The sequence below is a fragment of the Diabrotica undecimpunctata genome, chromosome 3 (genome assembly GCF_040954645.1).
Source record: "Diabrotica undecimpunctata isolate CICGRU chromosome 3, icDiaUnde3, whole genome shotgun sequence".
Taxonomy (NCBI): Eukaryota; Metazoa; Arthropoda; class Insecta; order Coleoptera; family Chrysomelidae; genus Diabrotica; species Diabrotica undecimpunctata.
The window spans coordinates 35,499,926-35,523,180 of record NC_092805.1 but is presented as its reverse complement, the minus strand read 5'-3'; the positions used below and the strand labels follow the sequence as shown (position 1 = coordinate 35,523,180).

Here is a 23,255-nt window from a genome sequence, read left to right as displayed (position 1 = left end):
ATATATATATATATATATATATATATATATATATATATATATATATATAATTTAATTTATTCCTGCCACTACAAATTGTATAATTAAAAGAGATATTAAAACATTATTGTGATTTCTTTAAGACCTAATTAAACATTGGTGTGGTCCGAAATAAATTTTACATTTACCTTACAGATAAGTAACCGCAACATAATTTGACGTGAAAAGACGGTTACATTTTATTCTATGAATAAATGTCTACCCTCCAGGTACTTAACAGATGTCAGATAGGACCATATTTATCTGGAGGTGAAAAGACCGGTCCTTTCATGCAAGAAGTTTATTATTTTAAAAATTTAATTTTTAATTATTTTGAAAGTTTGTTGACCCTAAAAAATTGGCTGCGAATTTGGTGATCGGTAAAAAACATAATACAAAACTCGAGTTTTCAACTCAAGTTCAGCGATTCTCCAAAAGTGACTTATTTTTTATGAAAGTTGTACAATAGACTAAAATATTATTTTGTTGTCGTCTAAGCCTTAAATAGGAGAAAGACAGAAAAACTCCATAGTGGAGTGGAGTAATAAACTGGTTATTACACTCATCACGCAAGCAAATCGCAGAATAAAAGATTAAAACCATCAAATGTTGATACAAAAAAGAGATTGAAAAGAAGGGCAATTTGTTTCACGTATTTTTAACTACACTCATGGACACGTGTACATGGGTATAATTAATATAAGTAATTATAATTTGATTAATTATTACTTACTATTAATGTTATTGATTTTATTGAGCTCTGCTTTATGTTCCTCGATTCTCTTTACACTAGCACTATCACCGCCGCTTCCCTTATCTGTTTTATCAACTATAGACGGAGAATTCTTCTGCATCTCCATCTTATTTGTTTCCGCTTCCCTCATTCTCGGATTCGACGAATCATTTTGAACTTTATTTGATAATTTGTTCCGATTCTGCGTCATCTTCTCAACAACCGTCTCTAGGCTCCTCTCGCTTTTCATTTCCTTCGATGATTTCTTCATCGTGGACACCGGTTTCGTAATGGTAGGGATAGAAAGGGATGGAACGTTGTGAGGTCTTGGGAGAGGGGATATGGTCGTGGAAGTCAGAGAAGAAGGTCTAGTAGGCAGCTAAAATAAAGAAATGAATCTTAAAAATCTGTATGAAATTGACATTTGTGACAATGCATAACATAATAATAATACATATTAAATATTCTGTTGCAAAATCATTGCCAATGACCGCAAAACTAGCGACAGAGCGCATTTGATAGCAAGGCAATTAACGCGTGACAGATGGCATATGACGCGACATTTGTAAATAATAGGTGACAAGCGGAAGAAAGTTGACAGATGACATCAAAGTTAAAAGGATACGTACCTAAAAAAGCATTACACATAGAAACTTTTCCAGTTATCCTTCCCAGAAGTTTTTAATAAATTGAATGCAATCCAATAGCAAACAGATCAAAAACAACGACGATATGTCATTAAATAGTGATGAAATGGATAACAGATTAGTACAGTGTATGGTTGGAAATAAAAAACAATTAGTGATTGCTGATAAATTTCAACAGCTAACTTAGATTTACAAAGAAGTTAATAAAGTGAATGTATAGAAAGGAAAGTTTTGAATGTACATAACAAAATTATGAACAAAAGTAATAAAATCATATAAATAAAAAAGGTCAGGACAAACAACAAAGTGTAGTACATAAAAAGACAAGGTCTACAGTGGTGGTCTACAGTGAACAAAAGATCAAATTATAATTTGTATATTACCACCAAGTTTATTGTCACCAAGAGTATATAATAAGATTTCCTCTGAACATACAAAATCTCTTCGAAACATACATAATTTTTATACTAAAGTATAATTTACTAATATATAAAGAGTAAAATTTAATGATGGTATGGAACTGTTTATTATAAATCCTCACCTGATGATTGAGAATCGTTTGCGCCAACGTATCCATCTTAGGGCTGCTCGGAGAAGTTAAAATTTCCAAACCTTTCCTCTGATTCAAGTCTAGACTGAGTCCTGGTAGAGCTCCAGTAGGAAACGGCATCCTCTGTCCGTACCATTGATTATAATAGGCAGCCATCACTCTGGGATCGTAAGGGGTGAATCCGGGAGGTATTCCGGGGTACATAAATTGATTTGGACTAATCGTTTTTGAGGAAAGATTGGGCACGAAGGGGTTTGGAGGAGTAAAATTCAAGTTAATCTGAAAATTATAATGTTTTAATTGAAAATTATGTACATAAATTATTCAAAATTAATCAAATTGTAAATAAGTGTAAATCACTGTTGTAGGTTTCACGATTTTTGGTTCTTAACATTTATCTACAAGTTTCTGGGCTTTCAAGTGAATTTTTCACCAAGAAAACGTAATGATTTGTGTAAATTCAGGTGAAGCAGTTGCCAACTTAATTGGCCCAATTGTAATTACCTCATACTGCACATTTAAGTAGATGGCAGATAATAGATTCATATTTAAAAATGTTATTGATATCGCTCAAAACGTGCCAGGCTTCACTCCAGCTCTCTCATTTCTACCTTAACATGAGTCTGGCTACTCGGTGACACCAAATTGATACCTTTTTCATTTCTTATTTCCAAGTGGTAAATATGTACTATATTATATTTCAAAAGTATTATAGAGTCAATTATCAGATAAGAAACTAATTTGATATGCATATTTTAGTACTTGTGCTTGCCCTACAATAGCAATCTTTCAGTTTTTAGCTACTATTTTGTCATTTATTTAGATAAACAATTGTGCAGATCACCTATATACCCTAAAACGTACTCTAAGTGTTACTGTTAGAATAACGGGCGATGAGATAAGTAGACAGGCCATAGATCAAGGAATTACATTCATTTGTTGGGGATCGTTCATTACAATCGGAATAGTTTTATAGTTTTGGCCGATCAATTGTAAGCGAATAAAGAAATTTGGCATTATTATAGTGTGATTTTTGTGATAGTTAACAAAGAAAATCAAACTGCCGAAATTACCAGAAGAATAAAGTTAGCGTGGACAGGATTTGGAAAACAGTTGGATCTTGAAAAGCACTAAAATAGAACAATATTTGAACACCAGAATTTACGATCAATGTATCCTCCCTATACTCACGTATGGTTCACAGACGTGGACACTCACCAATATGGATAAAATAGTAAAGGTACAAAGAGCGATGGAAAGATCAATGCTCGGGGTGAGACTTATAGACAAAAATAAAACAAACAAATGGATTAGAAGCAAAACCACAGTAATAGACGCAGGAGAACATGCTGCCAAATTAAAATGGAGCTTCGCAAGACACAATGCCCGACTGAAGGATAAAAGATGGAACCACGAAATACAACAATGAAGACCATGGCTAGGAAAGAGAAGCACAGGAAGACCACAAATGAGATGGGCTGATGACATTAAGAAGATCGGAGGACACAACTGAAAGCAAGTGGCGCAAACTAGAAAACACTGGATTGATTTGGGGGAGGCCTATGTCAAAAGTTGGTTTACTTAAGGCTGAAGAGAAGAGTGAGATAACTGCACCCAAACCGAGACCAGGGAGACCAAAACTATTAAAATTCGAGCTGGATAATTGTTTTAAAAATGCCATTCGTAGGATAAACCATTCATTTTTTTTAACAAGCAAATACCAACTTTGGATAAAATTTTACAAGCTATTAGTGATAATCCTGATTTGCCCACGATAAGTAGAATCAAACTTTGGAAAGTTTTGCATGAATTAAACTTGGTTAAATTTGCCAAACTTTTAATTCATAGTCAAATTTGATTTTTTAAATTAAAAAATTAAGTAACTTTATGTGAAAAAATGGATATACAAAAGAACTAATTTTTTAAAACCGGACCTGATCTTTTTCTAGTTTGAATAAATCAGTTGATCAGTTGGTAGTAGTGTAACGTTTTACCGAAATATGAAACTTACCGTCCAAAAGTTAGAACGAATATAGATTTCTGTCGAAACTCAGAACTCGTCCTGTATATTATTATACAATAGTAGCGGATACTTTTTAATTGTCATTTGTTATTCTTCATAGGGGCCTCCATTGTCGCCAAGTGCTCGGTCAGAGTGACCACTGAGCATCCTTGGCGCGCATCGCCCCGCCTCCCTTACCAATTTCAATTTTCTCATTGGTCTTTTGGCTTGGAATCTTGTAAAATATTATGTATAAATATTAGTTGAATTCCAAGCCAAAGACAGTTCACTTTTTACCTCGGTCTCTCCTAGAGCCCAAAACTCTAGGGAGCCGAGCAACGGGGCTCTGCCCTATTTCTCTCTACCTAAGACTCTGAGGTTGTCTTCTTATTCTCTACAAAACTGTGTTTTATTTTTAAATAAAACATACATAAATAGTTTTTCATGTAAGAAAATTATACTAAGTCTTTTTCAAGACTTAGTAATAATTAAACCAACGTCCAAGCTCTACAATTGGATAAGTGCCTAGGATATTTCGTACGCTATACACGAATATCCTAGTGCAGAGCGTACAGCGGATTAGCTAATTTTAGAAGAACTAATTCCGTTGGGACGACACCATACAAAGTAGAAGTATGTACAGTAGTTCTTCATGACTCGCCCTGTGTCAACTTTAATTTTTAATTATAAACCGCAAGTTTTACCATAAAATGATGTAGAAGCAACTAATCCATAAAATTCGTAAAGCAAAAAATATTTTCTAATAACAGGACAATCATGATGTCTATGCACGTAATGAACCGTAATGGGAATTTCTTTGACCGTGGTGAGAAAGCACATAAGTCATTTTGCCTAGTTTTGCAGTAGAAGCGATTTAATATTCACCGGTTACCTCTAAATCCGTTTTATAGCCCTAAATTACGTGTTACTTACTTTACTTGATTTTAATTGTTGTTTTTATAATTATCTATATAAATGTCTTATACTAATATAGACTATTCTCCAAATTTTCCACCACCCATGAAATAAAAAATATGTCAAAAATGAAATTCGTGACTTATGTCATTTGATCCCAAGTGTGTCCATGACTTAAGTGTTATTGCACTTACAGAAAATGGTGATGAAAATAATATTATTAAACAAAGTATTTTTTATTTGTTATAAAAAAAGAAGTTTGATAAAAAAAAATAAACCTAAAAAAAAGAATGAACCACTTAAACATAATAACTATTTAATCAATATCTTCGTCGATACCTGAATAGTCCAGCAACGCTGTTTCGATCGATGAAAGATTTTCATAGAACCCTTGAAAAGTTGTAGGGATTAAGGGAAGCAAATCAAGAAGATCCTATTTTTTTTCTTTATTTATTGGCACATCCGCCTTATATTCCAACGGGGGAACTAAATTTCCCAACCCATTTCGTCTAATAAAAGAAATTTCCTTAAATGGCTTCCCTGCATTTAAGGATTTTTTGAAAAATATTTTCTTATTATCCCATTTTATATAATTTAGCCATTGCACGTCATGCCAGCGAAAAGGTTCTCCTTAATCGTCTTTTTTCCTAGACACCAATGGCCCCTTTAACTTGTCGCATTTATGGCAAATATCCGTTTGAGGCTTTTTAAACGACAGATTCAATTTATGAAATTTAGATCTATAATATGGATACAACACAAAGTTTTGGTATGATTCCTTGTACAGGGAATACATTGCTTCTAGGGTCAAATGTGATGGTAGAAACCTTTTATTTGTTTGGACGCGTGAGTAGTGGCTTTCGTAACTCAGGAAACTCAAAATATGCTTACCGAGTTCTTCTAATTTTTCTTCAGACCACTTGTTTGGTGGAATATTCTTTCATTGAGCAGAATCAGTCTTTGTTTCCGCAGGTTATGCTCTTTTTATTAAAGCGATAACTTTTATGAAATTGTCTGTTTCATTGAAAGTCACAAGAAAGCATTTACGGCAAACAGTAATGGATTATTTATTCATAAAAAATATTTGTAGGTTTTGAGGCGAAATTTTTTTGTCTGGATCGTCTGTACGAGGCCTCTGCAATTTTTTGTTATGTATGGTGAAAAGACTGGCTATATAAGCTACTCTCTTGTCGTAACTGCCCAAACTCCAATATTCGGGAAAAATTTCTTTCAGCTGATTTTCAGTGATTTTTGTTTTGCACTTTGCTCGGCATAGTGGCAGAGGTTGAAATTGTCTTTCTGGAATTATTTTAGCACTTTTTGTAATATATGACTCCCCGAATTACTTTTTTTTTCGTAATTCTCTAGCCTTTCTTGTATCCGGTGTTTTGTTCAGCTGTTGACGTGATTTTTACGCTATAAGTAAAATTGCTTGTAGTATTATTATTCTGTCATCAAAACAGAATTGCTTATAGGAATGTATCTGCTATCAACTCATCATCAACAGACACTTTAAACAAAAAACTTCTGGACATGTGTTATTCGCAATATCAAACAAAACTGAACTGTTTTAGGCTAAATTATTTTCTGCATGTAATGTTTCATTAGCGCCTAGTAACATAAGTCACCGACGGGACGACAATAGACAGCAAGTTCCAACTGGCTCTCTTCACATAAGTCGACTTAAGTGTTTATTCACAAACTCAAGTCGGCATTTTCTCAGTATGGTTATTATGCACACTTCGCAATAACAGCTGTAAAAATGCATAGTAGACTAAAGTGCTTAGAGCCGATGATAGTATTACAAATCACCTACACATTTTTATAAAAAAAAAATCGGAAAATTTGACTTATGTGCTTACTCACCTCAGTCACAGATTTATCATGTATCCGTTTTATTTCCAGTCGGTAAAATTGTACAGTTTTTCAATTTTAAGGAATAACAAATAAAAAGTATTGTACTTTCAATATTAACAACAAATTTGTGGATTTTATCAACAATTTTTAACCGAATAATTCAATTATTTAGGTAAGCTATTTAACACAATTTTTCATTTTAAAGGCGTTTTTGGATTTGACACAAGTTTGATACTTTCTTTCAAAATTACCTAATAAGTTATTTGCTTTACCTTATCTCTTTTGTTTCCCGTCGGAGAACTCGTACTCGTTTTTAATTTTGGAGAATGAGGGCTTTTGGGTGATCTCCTCTCGTTTTTAGGAGAGCTTTGCAGTTTGAGCGGGTTGAAAATCGATACTGAACTTGTATTTATCTTCAAATCATTCTGTAGATTCATACCACCACTATTCGTAACACTTGGACTGTTATTTAGGCACTGGGTAGGATACATAGGGCTCGAAATATGGCTGTTTAAATTTTGAGGAGCCATGTTTTGGTGGACAGAGGTGTGATTGCTGAGACTTGTTGTTTCCGGGGCTTTTTCAGACACTGGTTTCAGAGTTTTCGGGTCAATTTTAACGATCGAATGTTTTCTTATTTCCATCTTGTCTGATTTTGCGTCTGGAGCTTTTTCCTTTTCAGGACTACCGTGAACTTGGTACATCGGTTTGACTCCAGATGCTGGGTTACCTAAAAGTAAAAGAATGTTTTGAAAATATTAATATTTAGATGCAAAATGGATGAAAATTAACGTGAATATAATAGAAGTGTGATAAAACAGTTTTGACACTGCTGCACATAGGTTTCTCCCATCTCTTTCACCTTCCCTATCCTAGAATGTGAGTCTACTTAATTTATATCATTGCTCCATTTGATGGATGGTTTTTTGTAGGATCAAATGTATAATCAAAAATCAGTTGATACTCACCCAAATATCTCGGCATATTATTCCTCATCTTGAAGAACTTAGCAGGCCTGACGTTTTTCAAATCAGAATATTTTGCTTCTGGACTAGATTTAGTCAGGTTCGCTTTGGAAATTTGAGAGTTCCAACTCTTCGGGGGATCCCGTAACGTTTTATAACCTATCGGCGTACTAGGTTTGGATTTTATCGGCGGATTCGATATTTTGTTGACAGTACTCTGATTTGACTGTTGAGGGGAACTGGATGTAGGTGTAATAGTTGTTTTAGTGCTGGAACTGGTAACACTTTGGACAGGAGTGTGTTGTATTTGTGGTTGTGATAATGGCTGGGATGGACTAATAGTTATTTTGTTCTGAGGACCCTAAAGAACATTAATAATCATAAAACAACAACAAAATGTGTTAACACTGGAGTGTATCATACTAAGGGCTACAGAAACTTACCTGTATTGTATATGATTGAAGAATATTAATATTTAATACTTTATTGGTGCTGTTTGAATCAGATTGGTTTTGCTGGGATGTATTAATACTTGGAAGTTTATTTGTAGTGGTATTTGTAGACTGTATCTGCTGTTGGTGACTGACAACTGGTGGTGCTGCAGTTTTATTTGATTGGGACTGTTGGGAAGAAGGTATATTTGGAATTTTGTGATTAATACTGGATTGTGATGGTTCCGGTGGAGGAGTGGGATTTGATTTATCAGGCTTTTGTGAAGGAATTTTTGTTGCACCTGACAGTAAAGTTTGAGTATCGCTTTTAGTGGAGCTGAAATAAAATATATATAGTAAATTACTGCTAATATGATATAGTGCTTATATGAATAGTGCTATTAAAATTTAAACTTAAGAGTTGAGTTTATTAAATAAAAAATATCCTGTTATATTCGACATGTTTCAAAGCAAAAACCAAAGCAATAAAGGGGCAAAAACACATTACTTAACAATTGGAAGCATTAACCCATTAGCGCCCAATGTACTCATTTAAGTACAGCTGCTATTTTGACATACTAGTGTCATCTACAATAAAATAGTTGCAATTATTTATAATTACAGGAAACTAAATACCCCTAAGGCGACAATCTTAACAGATTTCGTTGAATGATTCAGTTGGTTTGTTAGTTTTAATTTAATATTTATGAAGTCAACACGTGCGTTTTTTATTTTCTCGACATCGATTGTAAATTTACAGTAAGTTTCTCCCAATTACTTCTTTTTGCCATCAAATGGTTTACGTTAGTTTATAATAAGTTTATTAAATGGCTTAAGTGATTAATTTTTCAGAATTTTAATTACAACGTGATTTATTTGTTGTTAAAATTAGGTGTACTTATATGAGTACAATGGGCGTATGGGAGGATTTTTGATATTTGATAATTTTGTTGGAAATATGGCATCTGTAGATGATTTTGAGAGTATTAGTGTTCGAAATTTCTATGGAAAGAAATACGAAGGGTTATTTTCAGCTTTAGACGATATTCGTGCTTCTAATTCGCGTTCTGAGGTGGATATTGTTATTATTCCTCCAGACCCAGATATGCTAACTGATGAGGAAGACATTGAGGATGATAACCTTATAGAACGAAATTTGATACTACCTAAAGAGGTTGTAGGAAAAATTTAAGTTCATTGCTCTTCAGATGAAGACGAAGACTTACTTAGAGGATGTACCTTTGACAACGTTTAAAAAGATTACGAGAACAAAAGTGTTTAGGCCCGCAATGGACAAAAACTTGTACAAGTAATAGTATGGTAGGAACATCAGAGTGCAATGAGCGGTTAGCGGTTAGGTTAAATCGTTAAACATGAATTACAAGACTTAAACGAAGTTGAGATATTTGAAAAATGATTACCCAAACTAATTTATATTCTTCTCAATGCAGCAACCGTAGTTTCTGTGTATCCAAGGCAAATATACAAACATTTTTCGGTGTATTATTACTAACAGGATATCACCAACTACCCAGTGAAAGAATGTACTTTCGTATGAGTATTTCCAAAGATTTAAATGTGCCGTTTGTTTGTGCATCTATGTTTAGAAATAGATTTCTGGACATAAAGCGTTACATTCACCTTACCGACAATACAGCATTACCAGCACTTGATAAAATGGCAAAAGTTCGACATCTGCTAACACGGCTGAATGAGAATTACAGACAGTGGGGAAAATTTTTTGGGAGACATACCAGTAAGCAATTTATAAAAAGTAAACCTGTTAGATTCGGCTACAAAAATTCGTTGTTATGTATTGCCAATGGTTACTGTAATGCCGTATATACTTATTGTGTAGCCAAAAATATTAATAAGAAAAGTAGCCTACCAATAGGATTACAAGTAATTCTGGATAGGGCAGACCACATCGCTTGCCCAACATACCACACATTATTTTTTGATGACAACTTTTTTACAAGTTACGATCTGTTGGAGAAACTAAAAAGAATAGGAATTAGAGCTACTGGAACTGTAAGAGACAACAGAACAAAAAAATGTCCCCTATCAAATGCTAAACAATTGAAAAAACAAGATAGAGGTTAATTTGAACATCAATATGACAATGTTCAAGTTATAAGATGAAAAGATAATAACATAGTGACTATGGCTACAAAGTGCGACTCTATTTAATCTGTAGTACAAGTACAACGATGGTCAACGGCTAAGGCCAAAGTGGAAGTTTCTCAACCTGCTTTATATAAAAATTATAATAAGTCCATAGGTGGTGTAGACTTACATGATCAGCAACTAAACAGTTACAGGATCGGAATAAGAGGGAAAAAATGGAGATGGAAGCTTTTTACTAATCGTATAAACATGTAAATGCATGTAAATGCATAAACAGTAACTTGAGGGAATGGTACGGATGCACATCAATTGAACTATTCAAAGCAGCAGCATCTAAGATCAGAATAGCCATGATGATTGCCAACCTCCGTCGCGGAGATGGCACGTGAAGAAGAAGAAGATAAACATGACTGTTGTAAATAGTTGGAGATTGCATTAGTTGCCTAAAGATCAACAAAGTAATCTTCTTGATTTTCAGAGTACTTGTACGACATTATATGACGACGACGGAAGGGGAACAGAACAGACGAGACGGAAGAGGAACCACCGATTCTTAAAGTTTTAAAGATGCAGTTAAAAAATTAGCCAGAAACAAATCACCCGGAATAGATAATCTCCCAGCTGAACTATATAAAGAAGGTGGCCATGATACCATAATGGCATTACAGCAGCTTATAAAAGAAATATGGACACAGAAATCCCTCCCCAATGATTAGAGTATTGGAATACTTTGCTTCGCACCATACACAAAAAAGGAGATATCTTTGAATGCTCTAACCACAGAGGAATTACGCTTCTAAATGCAGCGTATAAAATATTTTCCACAGTACTATGTCACCGTATTGCACCATATGCAGAATGGATAGCAGGAAAATACCAGACTGATTTCAGAGGTGGTAAATCAACAATTCATCAGATTGCAACCCTGAAACAAATTTTGGAAAAAACATTGGAGTATGGGATTGATACTCTGTGAATAAAATAGAAATGTTCAAAGCAATGAAAGAGCTCTCTCCTGTATACTGTTTAATCTGGCTCTGGAAAAAGTAATACGTATGTAACAAATCACAACCACTGATTTAATATATAATAAATGAGTGCAAATCCTGACCTATGCTGATGATATAAATATTGCTGGGAGAACAGAAAACGCTGTACGAGAGACGTATGTAGCATTAAAAGAATCAGCTACAAAAATGGGTTTAATAATAAAACGAAGCATATGAAAACACCAAAAAATGAAGTATATAAGCACGCAACCACAAATCCTACGACCACTTGTTATAGAAAACGACGTCATCGAAGCAATGAACGAATTTGTATACCTGGGGGCGCTCCTTAATACTGAAAATAATACTACCGCAGACATAAACCGCATAATTTGCACGGCCAACAGATTCTATTTTGGGCTCAATCTCCTCCTTAAATCCACAATTATATCGAGAAATATAAAAATAAAACTCTACAAAACAATAATACGCCCAGTAGTAACATATGGTTCAGAGACCTGGACTCTAAAAGAAATAATGAAAACATGTTACGATGTTTCGAAAGAAAAGTACTAAGGCGAAGCTATGGAGCAGTGAATGACAATGAGCAGTGAATGACAGAGAAGAGGAAGACCCAGAACAAGGTCCCTTGATAACACCGATGAAGACATGGGAAATATGGGAATACGTGTTTGGCGGAGAAATGCGATGGATAGGGACGACTGGAGAGAAATTCTTGAGGAGGCTAGGACCCACGCAGGGTTGTAAAGCCAGAATGATCATGATGATGTATGACATTATTTAGGTTGTAATGCCAAATCAATGTATATGAAATGTAGACCTTCCAGAAAGATTCTGCCTACCGTTAGGAAATATGAAGGAGGACACTTTCCAAAAAAAACTTATCAAACAAGTAAGGTGTGCTCAGTGTCATCAAAGAGCCAGATGGAGTTGTGAAAAGTGTAATATAACTCTTTGTAGTGAGAGACTATTTTAAAACTTTTAATTTAAATTAATTTTTTCTGATTTATTAAGACGATGTGTACTCATTTGGGTACATATCTATATCTAAGTAATTCTATTTTTTTTTAAATATAGTTACATCTGAAGTTTTGTTACAAATAATATTACTAATAAATACCCAATGCAAAATACATTAATTCTTAAAATCAGATATCGTGGGCGCTAATGGGTTAATAAATTGCCAAATAAAGCTAAAAATGTTAAAAATTCTAATACATTTAACATATATTTAAATCATTGAAAGTAACCTTTAAGAGGATAAGAAAACTTACATGTTTGAAGTAGTTGAAGTTGTGACTGCAGTATTTACGGGCCTAGGTACATTAAACAAAGGTCCATAGGCACTCCTAGGTTGGTAACAGGGAGGTTTGACGCCAGATTCGCTAATTAACGTTTTAGCTCTCATGGCAAGTGGTTTGGTTGTTGTTGGAGTTCCGGGTCTTGGACTACTCCTATTGACAATGCTGCTCTTGAGCACTTCTGGTTCTTTTTTAGCTGAAATCTCTACTGTGTTGTACCCTGTAGTCGTGAGCAAAGTTGAATTTACAGTTTTAGATTCAAATTCTGTGGTTTTGGGAAGATCTCGTACATTTTCACCGTTTCTATTTAATTTAGAATGTTTCTTTAAGGGATGATTGTTGGATAGGTTCATCAAACCCATATTATGATTCAAAATGATAGGTTTGGACTGTTTTGAAGGAGGTTCTACTTCAACATTTAATTCTATCTTCCTTTTTAGTGACTTCTCTACTTCTGTATTAATTTTTTCTGCATTTGTCTCAACAATATCAGGTTTAGCCACTTTCAACAAACTGTCTTCAGTTTTGGTGCTGCATTTTGTAGAGTTGATGGTACTAAATACCATCGTAGTACCTCCAGAAGATAAAGTAGCGCAATTGCTGGAAGGAGATGGGAGGGATACTATGCTGTGTTCGTTCAACGATGGTAAAGTAATGGAATTTATAGCAGTACTTATTATCGGATTCAAATAAGTCGGTATGCTGTCTGCGGTGTAAATATTGGTGAGATTGTCTATGGGAAGTGCTCCTGTTGTACTATTTATAATGTTTGTACATGTTGTATTTACTGAAACAAAAAAAAAATATCAATAAATAATCTCAAATAACAATTTAGTGTAAGGAAACATCGATAATTGAAATATATACTAATTTAAACCAATTATTTTTTAGCCTGTACAAAAAAACAATAAAAATAAACGAAAATGAGTAAGCTCATAAAGATAAGGGAGAAATATCAATAAGAACAGAAGTAATAGAAGGAGATATGAGTGAAGGAGAAGAAAAGGTAGCTGGAGGAGGAGATGAAGGAGCGATCTAAAGGGGAGAAAAGAGCAGAAGAACATAGTACTAGAAGTTAGATGAGATAGGGCCGATGGATAAATCACTTGAAGTACAAAACACAACGGAATAGACACATTATCGAAGAAGTTAATGGAAAAAAAAAGATTGTAGAGTAGTTGTAGAAGTACAATCAGTTGAATTACAAATCATATAGAGAAACAGCTGGGACGTCATAGGAAAACGAAAAGTGAACATCCATTCCCATAGAAGACAAACACCATAATTCATATCGAAGTTCAAAATCGTAGCGAAAGAATAAATCTGGCATACTCTTAATATGCAAAAGTTCACGAACACCATAAAAACGCAATCAACAAAATATAGTCTAGAAATAAGGTAAGAAAAAAATATTGGTAATGTTTCACAGGAACAATATTTGTAATTGAATAATTTAAAGAAAAATCCTTCAAATATAACAAACTGCTATTTGCCTACTTCGTAGACACGACAAAGGCATTCGACAGAGTTCAATTAAAGACATTCTGAATATATTAACTGTGTTTAAATTCAAATATGGTTGTATAAATTAATCAATACATTTGTCCTCCCTGTATTCCTACGATCCCTATAAGTACCGCTCGGGCTACAAAACACAAGAGCGTAAGTCGTTAAAAGGAAAAGACGTAACCCGACAGTGAATCAATGCACGCATATTGAATTCGTTTTGTTCGTTGTTTTCATAAAGTAGTGCAAACCATGGTAATTAGACCACGAGGTAAGTTTTACCTAGTTTTACCTGTACCTATAAATTGTTTTTGATTGTTTATTGCAACCATTTAAATTTTGATAATTATTTGCACCTATGAGTAAAAGTTCATTTATCTCGCCAGGGCTATCGAAGAAAATATAGTTGGTGTTAATTTAATTATTATTAACTCTCGTAATAATTAATTGTTTGTTTAATACGCCATAAACTGAAAAGCAAATATTTACACCAATTCTTAAAATAATAAATCGCTTAAAAATTAACAACACTAATAAACGTAATAAAAATAAACAACGGGACTACTGGAAGCGTACAACACTGTACGCGGGATTATATAAGAAGACAGCCAAGCCCCTTCTAATTTAATTGTACATAAAATAATAGAAGAAGGTGCCTCCCTGAACCTTAGATACGGGTTACAGAATAATTTGGTAAGCATTATTTGCTATGAAGATCACGCAACAATAATGGCTGGAATAGAAGATCGCCTACAAAAGCAAGTTTATCGGTTCTATCAGATTGCGGAATTGTACAACATGATCGTATCAACGAACAAACCCAACAGCACGACGTTTGCTATTGATGGCAAATGCGCTGAACAAGTGATGCAATTCAGATACTTTTGAGCGAACATTTCTTGCAGTCAAGTTCCGGTGGGTGAAATAACCCACCGAATAAATAAAGCGGAGCTGTGTCGGGATGCCTGAGAAAATTGATCTAGAGAAATAAATAAATAACAACAAAGGGCAAGATGAACATATACAGAACATGTATAAGACTCACATAAGGTAACGAAACCAGTGCCGAAGCGAAAAGAACCAAAAATATATTAAGAATGGTTGAGATGAAGACCTTTAGAATGATACCAGGAAAGAGCAAGATCATCATCATCATAAGTGGCTCGACAATCCGTTGTGGATCTTGGCCTGCTCACAAAGAAGTCGCCACTCCTGTCGATTCCTGGCAACTTCCCTCCATCTTCTAACCCCTAGAATCTGTAGGTCTTCTTCCACATCATCAATCCATCTCATTCGTGGTCGTCCTCTGCTTCTTGTGCCCTCTGGTTGTGAAAATGTTAATCTCTTCGTGTATTCGTGATCTGACATCCTAGCAATGTGTCCAGCCCATCTAAGTCTCTGCACTTTAACAAACTTCACAATATCTGGATCGGTGTATAACTGATACAGTTCAAAGTTGTATCTTCGACGCCATAGCCCATTTTCATTTACGGCCCCAAAAATCTTTCTAAGAATTTTTCTCTCAAAAATACCAAGAAGTCAAAGAGACGTCAATAACAACAAAAAAATTTGCAAAAGATAAAGCTATAGGTCCTGACGAGATACCAGTAGAAATTATCAAATTAATCGCAGAAGATCAAATATATATAATAAAAGACTTACATAACACCATATATGATACAGGCGTCATTCCAATAGAATGGTTTAAGTCGACATTCGTAACTTTATTGAAAAAAGCTAACGCTAGAGATTGCTGTGACCACCGAAGCATCAGCTTAATGAGCCATACTCTAAAGATATTCTTGAAAATTATACAACAAAGGATTTTCAGAAAACTTGAGCAAGATATTAGTAACACTCAGTTTGTCTTCAGAAATGCAAAAGAGGCCTTGTTTGCCTTAATGTATTGGCGCAAAGATGTATGGATGTTGACAAACCTTGATTTTATGTTTCCTTGATTACAAAAAGGCATTTGACAAAGTCCTACATAATCGCCTCCTACGACTACTTTAAGATAAAAAACTATGAAAGATATTAGAATAATATGAAACCTTTACTTTAATCAAGTTGCATCTGTAGAGGTTGACAACGAATTATCAGAAGATATAGAAATACCGAAGAAATAGAAATACAATGAGGGGTAAGGCAATGATGCATACTTCCTCCGCTGATCTTTAACCTATATTCAGAAGAGATAGTTCAGAAAGCACTAAAGGAAACATCAAGTGGAATTAAAGTCAACGGAGAACCTATAAATAACATCAGATATGTAACAATAAAACACTGAAAACTTTGTTTTCAAAACTTCCACAAAATTTATTTTAAACTTTATCATTACAGCTGTTTCGGCTGATTACCTTTCTCAAGTGATCTATTTTTGGCATGCGTTTACACTTTATAGTCTCTAATGAAATAGGTTGAGGAGGGGAGAACTGTTTGTCTCAAGTTGGTCATTCAGAATTATATCTGTGTTTTTTAATTTGTTGATTTCCATAGATTCTAACAAAGACAGCTTAAGGCCTTTATTTTAAATGTGAAGAATTTTAAATTCGTCATTAAAAGAATGATCTAGAAGGTGAAGTGCGTATGTAGAATCTGTTTTTCTTTTATTGAAAGCCCTTTTATGTTCTGCGACGAATTATTGGAAATAAGAGGACGTCAAATATCACTTCTAGATAGTGATTTTGTCGAAATAGCGAGATTCGATAACCATAATCAAAACTTCAGGAACTATAAACGACATTTTAACCAAATATCATTACAATATTTAACATAGTATACCAGCCCTAGTTCTTTTTTGACTCTCGTCCAGAGAAAAATAAGAAATGTCATATTATACATTGAATTTAAATCTCACCTAATAAACCCACCATTTTCTCATATGTATATGTAAGTGAATATCATACTGATTATTTGAGTTATAAAAAACTGAAATAAAACAACTTACCTTTTCCTATAAACTTCAATCCGGGAAGTTCCTTCTTGCATGGCACTTGGTTGCCAACTGGTTTCGGCTCAATCACTGACGCATCACTTTTGTACTTTGGTTCTGTATTTACAATTTCCAACAGGCTGGGACTTAGAGCTGCGTCCTGAATGCCTGTTATCGACATCTCGCCATTCTCGCTTATCCTCAACTGTACCTCCTTCCAATTGTTGTTATTACTGATGTTGTTATTGTTATTGTTGGCTAGATTTGTTTCTTGTTGCTCTTGATGTTCTTGGACGTCCAATTTTAATTTTTTAGACGTGTTTTCGTATATTCTGTATGTGAGTTCTATTGGTCCTTTCTGAAAGCAAAAACAAATTAACAGTTTAATTAAAATAAAGTACAGTACGATAAGCGAGAAGTGGCTTGTGCATTCACCAAATTTGATATTATTACATAATTCTTTTCTTCTCTGACCGTCAAGCGGAAGAGATCGAGTTCCTAAAGTTAAATTGACTGTATTGTTGTCAAGTATTTAAATATTAAAATGGAAAGTTCAGTACATTTTGGAATTAAAATGGAAAGTTCAGTGAAAAATAAATGTTTAGGATCCCAAGACCGAGAAATTATTTTTAATGTGTTCAAGTTTACTAGAGAAGAAGCTAATTCAGATAGACTTTTAGTAGATCTAAAAAAAGTACAAGAGTGTGTGTAATTAAATTAAATATAAAATAAATTGTATAATAACATCATTATAAAACATAATTAAACATTAATATACATTTAATATTATTGCATTTATAATTTGCTCCCTTAACTATTATATTTACCTCTTAGAAGCAATAAATGCTACTTTTATTTTAAATAAAAATATATTTTCCAACTTCACTCAATCAACAATTACATATTATTTGCAAGCGTGGGCTTAAAATCGGTTTAAAGGATCTATCCCCATCTTTTTAACTTCTTGATAGAACGACCTCACCTCTTTGTTTTTAAACTTCTCTTCTATCTCTTTTAATCTCAACTCATTGTGGTATCTCTTTTTCCTTCTACACAGAGCTTTCAATCTTCCTCGAATTTTTCTATATTCTTGTTTTTTATACTCTCTATTATCTGTTAATATTTGTTGTCTGATCTTCTTCTTTTCCTTTGCTATCGCCTGACACTCTTCGTCAAACCAATCTTTGTACTTCTCTTGGAGTCGCACTTAACTATTTTCTCGCTAGCTTCTCCTACGGCAGATTTAATTTGTTCCCAGGCTTGATCTGTCTGTAAATTTTGGTCACATTGTTGTAGAATTTTATTTATTTCTTCTTCATATTTATTTTTTTAGTACGGTTTTTTAGGCGGTAGTTTTAGTTTCGAGAAAAAAAATATAAGTTATCTTAAAAATTTGAAGTCCATATTATTGCATTAGACTCCTATTTACTAAACCGTTTTATTACAGATTCCATGTAAAAAAATTTTCAAATTTCCCAACACCTGAAAACGGCTCTCCACCAATATAAACTATCTAACGACTTCAAGAAACCACGCCAGCAGCTTTTAGATAAATATAGATATAAACAAAAATAAATTTTAACAACTAATTAATTTAAACGCACATATTGATATTATTGAAAAGACATGATTGATATAAGTGATTTCTCTGAAATGTTGGGGTGGAAATAACTCTTTCCGCAGTCCTGCTGCTTGCAAAAGATAGAAGCAGACGGCAAAAGGAATACGTCAGATTATGGACAAAGGAAAGAAAGGTGTAACGAGTCCATCACTTCAATAATTCTTTAAGCACTTTCAAATAAAATTTTTAAATCCATATCCCATTAATATTTCTTAATTTTTAACTTCTAAGCTGGTATTAAGCAGCGACCCCAAGCGACAAATTTGGCAGACATGCTTATCTGACTAGAAACGAGTGGTCACCGCCACTTCTGTTCTGACTTCGGGTAAAGCAACTTGGGTTTAAAAGTAGGAGGCCAGAGATGGCTTAGAAGTTCTTTTTTAGAATATTAAAGTTTTTTGGGGAAGAAGAAGTTGCAGGAAGTTTTGGTTTGTTTTTTTTTTGAGTGTCCCGTTTGGTTTGTAGCCACTCTGAGCCGGTAAGTGTATCCAATTATCAATCAAAAAATATATAAAAACCGTCAGCCATTTTGATGTCTATAATATTGTCATTTTTCCTTTGATAGTGGATATATCTATCTGTAATTTCTCACATCATTTCATTAAGAAATATTCTACGTATTTATAATAAGATAAAATCATATGTCAATTTTCTATTTTACTTTCCGGTCTTAAAAACATATAATTATCTATCTTTAAAACTATCTATTATCTATTAAGAGTATCTATAAAAATATTCTGTCTCATTCCGTTCTTTTATATTCTTATATAAAAGAACGGAATGAGCTATTTTATAGCATGCTTTTCGTTAAAATTATCTATTTAATCGATTCATTTTACATAAAACATTGTCAATCTATTCGAAGGTCACGTTACTTACAAAATCATTAAAGCTTTTTGCTTGCATACAAGCTTCCCAGTAACTTTTTGTAATACCTTTCAAGGTTAATAAACCTTGTGTTTTTCCCCACTTTTTATCAAGAGTAAGAAGGAACTCTAACACAAATGTTCTTTTTAGCCTACTATAGGAGTCAAGCGGGAGTCAAGGGGAAGAAGTCTTTGTTTTTGTTTTTTATGGGATATTTTTTTTAAAGAAGAAAGGTTAAGTTATTCCCTAGTCGGAGTTACACCTGGTTCCAGGTTGATTCTCCTCAGTCTTAGCTGTTCCCTCAGAGATCCAGATCTTACACTATTATTCCCGGACAACTTCAAGAAACCAGCCGGAAGACCTCCCTCATTTAGAGTGTGGAACACTGCTAATTTGTATTCAGTTTACTCATCAATTTTAATAACTTTTTATATTTTTTTAACTTTAAATCATACTATTTTACCTAATAATAAAGACCCGTTAATACTTTCCTGACGCCCAATCACATCTTAGAGCAACTTCTATAGTTTATCACTTTCATTTACATTAATCATATATTTTTTATTATTTTTTCATACATTTTCTCATTTTACGGTCTTTGTAGGGCATGCAAATTGGACGAATCCTCTTTTGAGTGTCAAGTAGTCCCTCTCCGGCACATTCTGCTAGCCAGCTTTAATTTATTTGTTTTTGTTACATTGGCGCTCTGTTGTAATTTGTTATATTATCCCAAATACTTTTATTACATTACACATACACATTTTTCTTACATTGGCGTCCAACACCCCCATTCATATTTTTGTTACAAAGGGAATCTATATCTCCTTTTATGAAGAGTTAGAAAACAATAAAATCTCCTAATTGCCGAAACAGAAAAGAAGAATCTGAGAGTGATGACGTAAGTGCAATAGATTTCCAAAGTGCATACCAACAGTTTTCTATACTTCTACATGAAAAGCTGTACACAGCCTTTGAAGCCACTGGGAAACTGTACCAGTTTTGTCGTATTCTGTTTGGTGTTACCAATGGTGTAGCCAGTTTTCAAAGAACAATTGACTGCCTCATCCGCACAGAAAATCTCGAACGAACATATACCTACCTTAAAGATATAACTGTTTATAGTAAGACAAAGGTAGAACAGGACAAAAATCTTGAAAACTTTCTGAAAGTGACAGAAAATATGGCTTGACTGTAAACAAAAAGAAGATCAAATTCAATGGTAGCAGATTACAACTCTTGTTAAAAACTAGAAAGAAGCATACGCTATCGTCGAATCTCTAAAAAAGTGGCGTCACTAGCCAATAAGAAAGCCTTTCAAAGTCATCACTGATCAAAAGTCTGTAACATTTATGTTCATCACTTTGAAAAAATACAAAGATGGCGACTTGGCACCTTATAAATTGACATCATATATCTATCTACCAGGAAGAGACAACCAAGCAGCGGATGCTTTAAAACTCATGTCACTTCACACAGCACTTTGTCATCCAAGGGTAACATGTATGTTTCACTGGATAAAATCAAAGAATTTACCTTTCTCGATGAAGTGAAGACTATGACTCGTAACTGTCAAGTATGTGCTAAAATCAAGCCGAAGTACTTTAAGAATAAGTAGCCTTTTCCGAAACTTATAAAAGCCACATCTCCCGTCGAACGCCTTAGTATCGACTTTAAAGAACCAGTGCCAATAATCGTTATATTCTTACGGTAACAGATGAGTATTCCAAATTATCATTTGCTCTCCCATGCAGTGACATTAGTGCCCAAACGCTAATCAATTTAAATACCTTAATCGTGATTTTGGAATGCCTGCTTACACCATTCGAATAGAGGGGCTCAATTTCTATCACCGAAGGTCAAAGAGTTTCTAAACACCAAGGAATTACAACAAGTAGAATTACTACTTACAATCCTCAAGGAAATGGTTAAGTAGAGAAATTGAATTCTACTGTCTGGAAAGCTATTAACTGGCCTGTGAACATTACCTACCAGTTGTGCTGCATTCCATTCATTCATTGTTATGTATCGCAACTAAAAATAAAAGAATCTCATAAAAGAATCTTCGTGCACACACTTCGATCTCCAAATGGTAATACAATACCGTCATGGCTAACAGAATCAGAGCATGTCTTGATGAAAAAGGTCGATCTAAAACCAAGTACTAACGTAGAAGTGGGGGTAATAGAGCAAATCCTGAGTACTCTTTGGTTAAACTGAGACAGGAAACCAGTGTCTAATCGTCATCTGGCTCCAATTGCATGAGGTGAAGAAAAATAATAGATATACCAGGTCAAGAATCAGTGTTGGTAGAGGACCCAAGTTACATTTGAGCTTCAATGATTCCTCATCCAATTATACAGCCACGCAAAACATGCAGCCCCAGGCAGATACGTCTATATCTTCCCCTCCACAGGATTCATTACTTCTTAAAGGACCCCAATATGTTCTCAGCGAAGCTAATCGCCTCCTTCGGCAGCTCCTAGGAGATCTGAAAGACCTCGCCATTTACCACGGTATTTGGAAGACTATAGTGTGGAAGAATGATATGATATTAACCTCCTTGGTATTGCATTAGCTGTAGACTTTGAATATCATAGATAACTTTAACCTGTCAGTGTTTGACATAATTCAGTGTTATTCTCCTATTGTTTTTGTTTGGATTATATACAATTTTATGTTGATTAAAACCTTATCATATAGCTCTTGCCTTCTTATTTCAGTACTCTTATTAAAAAATGGAGCTTCAAGGTTTGATGGAAAAATTTAAATAAGTAATTTTTCTTACCCTTTTCCATAAATAAATATATGCTACATCCATTAAAGTTAGGGAAGAGCTAAGGCAATCTTGATTGTAAAGTATATCGATTCTGTGGTTTTCTGAAAGATCATATTTCGCCCTGATTAGTTTCTTTAGGTGGCCCATCGTGACAGCAGCTGGGCAACGCAGATATCTGGAAAACACAAGAAGAGAAACAAATAAATATAACTACCAAACAGTTTGACAATATTCTTGTATAACAAACTATAGTACAAGCCATATATACCTAGGGTTGTTGTCAGCTCCATGGTAACTAAGGGTAAGGCAGATAGTTTCTTCTGGAGTTAACAAATGCTGGTAAGATGCTTCTCCACATTGCTCCAAACTTGAAGGCTTTGCTTCCGGGTGACTGTCATAGAAGTCCCTCCTCCTTTGCATTTCATCTAAAAACAAGTAAAAATATGTCATTACTTAATTCTTATGTCAAACATAATCTCACGTAGAAAATAGGTTTGTAATTGACAAAAATTATTTAATTTTTAATTTTTTTGTAGAAATTTGTCATATTTTTGATTTTCTTTTAAGTTGAATTATTTTAAAAATTGTGAATTATTTCGATAATACTCTGAAGAATGACATTACACTGCCGAGAATAAAATTTGAGTCACGCTGTATTTGAAGTTATTTTAATTTGTTTTGGGTTGTTTTATTTTATTGTTAAAATGGGGTTTCACAAAGGTAGAGAAAATAAATTACTGTAGAGATAAGGGGTAAAAGAAAGTCTTGGAACGAGGTGAAGAACTTAGCGCAGAATAGGTCTCGATGGCGCGTTTTCACTGACGCTCTATGTTCCACTATGCTATTTTTCTTCTTAACCGTTGATTGAAATGAATGATCATGCATTGAAAATATGAATGGCCACCCTGCAGCCCTGATCTAAATCCCATAGAGAATTTATGGGATATTATTGATATCACCATCTGTTTTTCTTGACGACATAGAAGTTACGATCAAT

General features: G+C 34.0%; 1 protein-coding gene across 2 annotated transcripts in view; it reads right to left on the bottom strand.

The window, feature by feature from the left end:
* The window catches only part of LOC140436672 (uncharacterized), a 45,508-nt gene that overhangs the window by 14,529 nt on the left and 7,724 nt on the right, over positions 1 to 23,255 (bottom strand). For both annotated transcript variants that reach the window (XM_072525703.1, XM_072525704.1), the window contains exons 4-12: positions 22,527 to 22,683; positions 22,268 to 22,433; positions 17,010 to 17,352; positions 12,530 to 13,343; positions 8,131 to 8,455; positions 7,691 to 8,048; positions 6,995 to 7,452; positions 1,940 to 2,227; positions 752 to 1,130 (exon numbers count right to left, since the gene is read on the bottom strand). In XM_072525703.1, coding sequence (XP_072381804.1) covers positions 752 to 1,130; positions 1,940 to 2,227; positions 6,995 to 7,452; positions 7,691 to 8,048; positions 8,131 to 8,455; positions 12,530 to 13,343; positions 17,010 to 17,352; positions 22,268 to 22,433; positions 22,527 to 22,683 — 3,288 coding nt within the window. The remainder of the gene's footprint in view (positions 1 to 751; positions 1,131 to 1,939; positions 2,228 to 6,994; positions 7,453 to 7,690; positions 8,049 to 8,130; positions 8,456 to 12,529; positions 13,344 to 17,009; positions 17,353 to 22,267; positions 22,434 to 22,526; positions 22,684 to 23,255) is intronic.